The 7,637-nt window shown below is 41.8% G+C and overlaps 1 protein-coding gene and 2 pseudogenes across 1 annotated transcript; all 3 read left to right on the top strand.

The window, feature by feature from the left end:
* The window catches only part of LOC111967138 (protocadherin alpha-3-like), a 9,655-nt pseudogene extending 8,131 nt beyond the window's left edge, over positions 1 to 1,524 (top strand).
* LOC111967137 (protocadherin gamma-A9-like) lies at positions 1,158 to 3,332 on the top strand (annotated as a pseudogene).
* A 1,095-nt stretch (positions 3,333 to 4,427) lies between these two features.
* LOC111967136 (protocadherin alpha-3-like) lies at positions 4,428 to 5,825 on the top strand. Its single transcript, XM_024147226.2, has one exon. It carries the CDS (start codon positions 4,551 to 4,553, stop codon positions 5,823 to 5,825), a length of 1,275 nt encoding a protein of 424 aa, XP_024002994.1. The 5' UTR covers positions 4,428 to 4,550.
* Positions 5,826 to 7,637: the final 1,812 nt, after the last annotated feature.

The raw sequence follows: 7,637 nt of genomic DNA, 5'->3' as shown, positions 1-7,637 counted from the left end.
TTTCAGAAGGTACAGCGCCCCAGTGATCACCACACACCCTGACGGAAGCTGGTCTTACTCTAAATCTACTCAGCAGCATGACGTGTGTTTCAGCTCAGACACACTGAAGAGTGACGTAGGGTTTTCCCCGCTCCGTATCCACCTGCAGATGCAGAACTGATCAGTATTAACGGAAATGACACGTTTAACAGGACTCAGACATTACCCAACAAGAGAAGGTAAGATCTATAGTTTCACCTAACCCGAAATCCATCCTTTTTAATAGTAATTAGCCTTTGTTGTTGCTTTGTTGTGTTTCTCAATGTCTTTGGATGAAGTTGAACTTTTCTTCTCTATCTCATTTGCATGTTCAATTAAATAATAGACATCTTACTGCCGGTTCAAGTTGGAAAAATGCCGTACTCTTTTTCTCGCTGTCAAGATAGACATATAGGCGCTGCCCATGGTTCTGAAATRTATCACCATCTTGGCTACCTGCTTTTGTCTGTTGTTTCACGTAATGTACTGGATACGCTTTTTRTGCCCTGACTATGTTTTGTAGCTTTTCATATGAAACATCACATACATGCGTGCTCAGAAGTGATGGTCGTCATGCTTCTATTGTGTTTGGATGGGTGTCATGGAATGTGTTGGGATCTTCTGAGTTGCTGTAAGCTGGTACATTCCCCACGTGGCGTCACTGTTGACCGTGGCATTGAGATATTATTTCGAGTCTCGAGGTCCCTCCCAGTTTCAGAGAGTGAGGAGATTTTTGGGGGCTTTGTTAAAAAGAGACGCAAGACGAGAGAGAGACGGTGGTCTCAGGCCATACCGGTGTTTACCGCTTAGAAATTCAGCTGGATTTGATATATATATTTTCTATGCTAAGATTTTTTCAAGGATACTAATCTTTTCGGATCTATGCGTTGCTGACGTTCGATGGAATMATGTTTTTACCGAACAGAAGCAGCTCTGTTGTGACGTATGTAGTGCTTGTGCTGCTGGAGTGTTCCCGGGAAGCGGTGTCTGGGCAGCTCTCCTACTCCGTCTCAGAGGAGGTCAACCCGGGGACTTCTGTGGGAAATATCGCTAAGGATCTAAACCTCAATGTCCTGGATTTGGAGTCGCGTATGTTTCAGATTGTCACCGGGTCCAAGAGAAAGTATTTCGAGGTAAATCTAAAGACTGGTGTTCTCTATGTGAATGAGAGAATAGACAGAGAYGAGCTCTGTGTGAAGGCTCCGAAATGTACCGTCAGTGTAGAGGCCGTTATAAACAGTCCGTTGAAGCTTTACCGTTTAGAAATCACTATTTTAGATGTTAATGATAATGCTCCGTCGTTGTAGTACGAAGTCACAGGTCTTAGATCTTACAGAAACACTTTACCAGGCGGCGAGGTTCCCACTGTCTGAAGCCTCAAGATGTCGATAGTGGTAAAAATGCATTGGGCACATATAAGCTGAGCACAAATGATTATTTTTCTCTTAGGCGGTGCATAAGGGAGGAGAAAGTGTGTCTGCTGAGTTAGTGCGCAGAAAGCGTTAGACCGAGAGAAACAGTCTATTATAAAGCTCACACTGACCGCTATTGATGGTGGCAACCCACCGAGGTCGCGCACATCAGAGATTGTAGTTAATGTTTTGGACATCAATGATAACGCTCCGGTTTTTAGCAGTTATTTGTATAAGACCGTGTGTTTTTGAAAACATCCAATTGGCACGACAGTAATAACTCTGAATGCGACAGACGCAGACGAAGGAACACATGGTGAAATCATTTACTCCTAGAACAAAAAAGACCAAGATTATGTGTTGAACATGTTTTCAAATGAATCAACGGACTGGAGTGATAACAGTAAAAGGAAATATTGACTTCGAGAAAGACAATGCTTTTGAGCTCCGTATACAAGCTCATGATGGGGCACAAACCCCCATGACGTCTCACTCTAAATTATTGATAGAGGTTTAGGATATGAATGACAATGCCCCTGAGCTCACTGTGACGTCACTCTTAGACACAGTGAAGGAGGACGCCAAGATGGGCACTGCCAATCGCTCTAGTGTCAGTCCTCGATAAAGATGATTGGCAAAAATGGAATAGTGAATTGTGATATGTGAATACAGTCCCATTTAAACTGGAGACAAACTATAAAAACTATTATTCGTAGTGGTCGACGGCCTCTTGACAGGGAGAGTGCTTCTCAGTATAATGTCACCATCACAGCTACGGATGAGGGACCCGCCTCTCTCAGCACCAGCGTTATTACTGTACACGTTTCTGATGTGAATGACAACGCTCCTCGCTTCTCAGAACCCGTGATTAATGTTTATGTAAAGAGAACAGTCCGGTAGGAGATGTCATTAAACCGTGTCTGCACTTGATGTCTGACGTCAATGAAAATGGCCAAGTGACCTACTCATTATTAGAGAGAAACGGCAAATCAGCACCGCTGTCTACAATGGTTAATATCAACTCAGATACGAGAATATAATCAGTCTGCAGTCTTTTAACTATGAGGAGATACAAACTTTCCAGTTCAAAGTTCAGGCCACAGACTCTGGTGTTCCTTCCACTCAGCAGCAACGTGACTGTGAACGTTTTTATCCTGGATGAGAATGACAACAGTCCTGGGATTCTCGCGCCGTATTCTGAACACGGCTCCGTTAACACTGAGAACGTTCCCTATTCTGCTGAAGCGGGCTACTTTGTGGCCAAGATCAGGGCTGTAGACGCCGACTCTGGCTACAATGCGCTGCTTTCTTATCACATCTCTGAGCCCAAGGGAACCAACCTCTTCCGAATCGGAACAGCACTGGGGAACTGAGGACTAAGAGGAGAATGAGTGACAATGACCTGAAAACTCACTCGTTGGTCGTGTTGGTTTCTGATAACGGAGAACCCTCACTGTCAGCGACTGTGTCTATTGATGTATGGTGGTTGAAAGTACAGGTGAAATCCAGACTCAATTCAGAAATGTGCCGAGAAAGGAGGAGAACTTCTCTGATTTAAACCTGTATTTGCTGATCGCCATTTCCTGGTTCAGTGAGATTTTTACTGAGCCTCATCAGTTTAATAGCTGTAAAATGCCACAGGACAGAGGACAGTTTCAGAAGGTACAGCGCCCCAGTGATCACCACACACCCTGACGGAAGCTGGTCTTACTCTAATCTACTCAGCAGTATGACGGTGTTTCAGCTCAGACACACTGAAGAGTGACGTAGTGGTTTTCCCCGCCTCCGTATCCACCTGCAGATGCAGAACTGATCAGTATTAACGGAAATGACACGTTTAACAGGACTCAGACATTACCCAACAAAGAGGAGGTAAGAGTAATAGACTGCACTAATATTTAGATATGTTTCATTCATAGGTATGATACATGTGTTTTCATGGTCAATTTAGTGTTTGATGTCATAAAATTATATATATATTAGCATAAATAGCTAGGTCAATGTGCACAATAACCTTTCCGTGAACGGGAGGTCACTGTCCATGGTGCTGAAACGTTCATTGTTCTTCTGTTTTGGGTGGTAAAGGACTATTTGTATTTTTGCTATTATGTATTGACAGTGGAATGTGACTCTTCTAGTGTTGTAAAAAATTTGATTAAATGATATTTTTTATCAAATTCAAATTCAAGCTGCTTTATTGGCATGAAAAACATTGTGTCAATATTGCCAAAGCAACAATGTATACAATATACATTGTAATACAATTAAAACAATGACAAATAATAATATAGAATGGCAGTAAATAATAATACAAAATTAAATATAAAAATAGTAACAATAAAATGGTAACCAGTGAATAGTCGAATGTAATGTATGGTGTAATGCACCACTACCACCACCACCATCATTAAACTGCTATCATTACCATTACCACCCATACCATTACTATTTGGAATGATAAACAACAATAATAATACTAATAACAATAACAGTAATAACAATAACAGTCATAATAAGTAAGTTACTGCTTACTATGCAGATGTTATTATTATTATCTCTCTACTTCTCTCCCCCTTGAAAACGACATCTGGCAGTTTCCTATATTGACAATCAAATGAGTTTATTGACTCCCTAACAGCTGTCCTTTTACAAACCTTTATCAACACTGTTTCTACCTGACTAAGTACAGTCATTTAATCATTACATGTTTTTCACTTCACATTATGCAGTTCTTATCAGGAGCACGTGTATTCAAATTGGACGAAATCACGTGATGGTTTCAGATTTGAGACATTGGTCACTGATTAATATACAGTCATATTTGGCATTTCCTGACTACCATCACAAAAGTCAGTGATATCAATAAAAACAATCAAAAAGCAACACATGGTGGCGCTGTAGACCACAGATCGGAGAGAAGTCACTGATAATCCAAGACTCCTCCTCTGAATAAAATACAATCGACGCCTGTCCCGAGCGCATTGTCATGAGAAACACTCGAATGATCGTGAGACGGATGGCTGGGTTGTGTGGATCTCTATCATAACGGATTTTTGTGGTTTTAATGGATACGCCCTATGTGACTTTAATTCTGATATAATTTGTTTTATACAAGCAGCAATGGGTCGTCGAAGACAAAGAGAACGCGTTTGGATTCAGTGCGTCGCGTTGCTTTGTTTATTTGACTGGTCTGCAGCGCAGATCTCTTACTCCGTTTCAGAGGAGGTGGACAAAGGCACTTTTGTGGGGAATCTGGCTAAGGACTTAAACCTTAATGTTCAGGAACTGGAGTCGAGGGGTCTGAGGATTGTATCCGGACATGGCAAGATGTATTTTGAGGCTAATTTGAAAACGGGGAATCTGTATGTTAACGAGAGAATTGACAGAGAGGAGCTTTGTCCGAATACGGTTAAGTGCTCTTTAAACATAGAGGCCATATTGAGCCATCCTATGCTTCTCCACCGAATACAGGTGAATATTTTAGACATCAATGACAATGCGCCGGCCTTTGATGAAACATTGCACACATTTAATATATCTGAGTCATCATCAAAGGGCGAACGATATTTGCTTCCGCTCGCAGTTGATTCAGATACGGGCAGTAACTCGGTTAACAGCTACAAGCTGAGCCCGAATGAACACTTCTCCCTGGATGTACAGAGCGGTGGAGAGCAGAGTGTGTCTGCTGAGTTAGTGCTGCAGAAAGCTTTAGACCGAGAGAAACAGCCCGTTATRCAGCTCACACTGACCGCTATAGACGGAGGAAAACCTCCAAGATCCGGGACTTTACAGATCATTGTCAATGTGATTGATGCAAATGATAATTCTCCCACTTTTAGCAAACCGCTGTATAAGGTCCGAGTAGATGAAAATGCTCCGTTTGGAACTGTAGTAATAAAACTTATTGCCACAGATTTAGATGAAGGGTTTAACGGTAAGATTGAATATTCCTTTATCAAACGCGCGAACTTGAACCCGTTTGTTTTATTTGATATAAATTCAGAAACAGGTGAAATTATGGTCAGGGGAAATTTGGATTATGAGGGAAGTCCTGCATATGAAATTCGAGTGCAGGCGACAGACCAAGGCTCCTCCCCCCGTAGTGCACACGGTAAAGTGTTAGTTGAAGTTATTGATGTCAATGACAATGTCCCTGAAATATTGGTGACGTCACTCATGAGCCCAGTCAAAGAGGACGCTGAGATAGGGACCGTGGTCGCCTTGGTGACAGTAACTGATAAAGATGGGGGGYAAAACGGCCTCACCAACTGTAAGCTTGTTGGGTCTGTTCCTTTTAAGTTGAGATCGAACTACAAAAACTATTATTCCTTAGTGGTCGACGGGCCTCTTGACAGGGAGAGTGCTTCTCTCTTATACACATCTAGATGTGTATAAGAGACTTTCCCCGCTCCGTATCCACCTGCAGATGCAGAACTGATCAGTATTAACGGAAATGACACGTTTAACAGGACTCAGACATTACCCAACAAAGAGGAGGTAAGATCTTGTCTCTTATACACATCTAGATGTGTATAAGAGACAGGAACCAACCTCTTCCGAATCGGAACCAGCACCGGGGAACTAAGGACTAAGAGGAGAATGAGTGACAATGACCTGAAAACTCACCCGTTGGTCGTGTTGGTTTCTGATAACGGAGAACCCTCACTGTCAGCGACTGTGTCTATTGATGTAGTGGTGGTTGAAAGTACAGGTGAAATCCAGACTCAATTCAAAAATGTGCCGAGAAAGGAGGAGAACTTCTCTGATTTGAACCTGTATTTGTTGATCGCCATTGCCTTGGTGTCAGTGATATTTTTACTGAGCCTCATCAGTTTAATAGCTGTAAAATGCCACAGGACAGAGGACAGTTTCAGAAGGTACAGCGCCCCAGTGATCACCACACACCCTGACGGAAGCTGGTCTTACTCTAAATCTACTCAGCAGTATGACGTGTGTTTCAGCTCAGACACACTGAAGAGTGACGTGGTGGTTTTCCCCGCTCCGTATCCACCTGCAGATGCAGAACTGATCAGTATTAACGGAAATGACACGTTTAACAGAACTCAGACATTACCCAACAAAGAGGAGGTAAGATCTATGGACAATTTTTTTCTTTTTTGTCTCAAAACGCAAGAAAGTTCCGTATTGTAGCAGTTGTCAAAATGACAGACATTTGTCAAAAGCTTATATGGTATCATGAGGTCAGTTAGTTTATATGGTAGTAGCTGTGTTGTAATATATCGTTTGAAAACATGTATTATATATTGGCATGACGTCAGACGAATTGTTGTTTCGACATTGCTGTGAAATTCCGGAATCTGTCAAAGTTGCTGAAATGGTTTTCAGGGGCAGAGGCCTATTTTGATACGTGCTTTTCGTTGTTGAAAGTGCAATGCATTCATTCAAGTTATTTGTGTATTTTTAATCTAACAATCCATTTGTATATTTTGTGATTCCGTTTCTTTTAAGTCGATAATACTTTATTTGGTTTCTTGACTGCTCGAAAGCTTTGATCATGTCCACTTTCAACTCCGCCACTGTGTACGACTAGCAATACTCATTTTAAGTGTTCCCCATTGTTTGTTCCCACATCGGTACTACTTATCATGAGTACGTGTATTCGAAATGAACTGTTTGATGCATGAAGGGATTGATTAACATTTGAGTCAACGTTGCTCGCTGGTTTCTCTCAGTTATCTTTTAATATGTGGTTACTATCGCAATAAGTCATACTATGGTATATAAAATGAAACGAAACAAATAAATAGTAACACATGGTGTCGCTATAGACCACAGATAGAGAAGTCATTAATATCCTAAGACTCTAATTCTCTCTCTCTCWKAAAAAAAAGAACTGCGTCAGCCACCAGTCTCGAGCGTATTGTGAAGAGAAACTCTCGAATGGTGGTGAGACGGAGAGGGCTGGGCTATACAGGATCTCTGGCATATAACGGAATATTCGAGAGTTTTCATGGGTACAAAACCATTACTTGGATTCAGTTGTTTTGCCCAAGCAGCGATGGGTCGTCGAAGACAAAGAGAACGCGTTTGGATGCGTCGCGGTTGTACAACAGCTTGTTATGTGGACTGGTTGCAGCGAGCAGATTCTAAAATTGTTTTCAGAGGAAGGTGCACAAAAGGCACGTTTTTTGTGGAATTCGCTAACGATTTAAACTTATTAGATGGAGTCGAGGGTTTGAGGATTGT

Source organism: Salvelinus sp. IW2-2015, linkage group LG8 (assembly GCF_002910315.2).
Source record: "Salvelinus sp. IW2-2015 linkage group LG8, ASM291031v2, whole genome shotgun sequence".
NCBI lineage: Eukaryota > Metazoa > Chordata > Actinopteri > Salmoniformes > Salmonidae > Salvelinus > Salvelinus sp. IW2-2015.
Note: the sequence above shows the minus strand (reverse complement) of the source record. Positions and strands in the feature narration are given on the sequence as shown.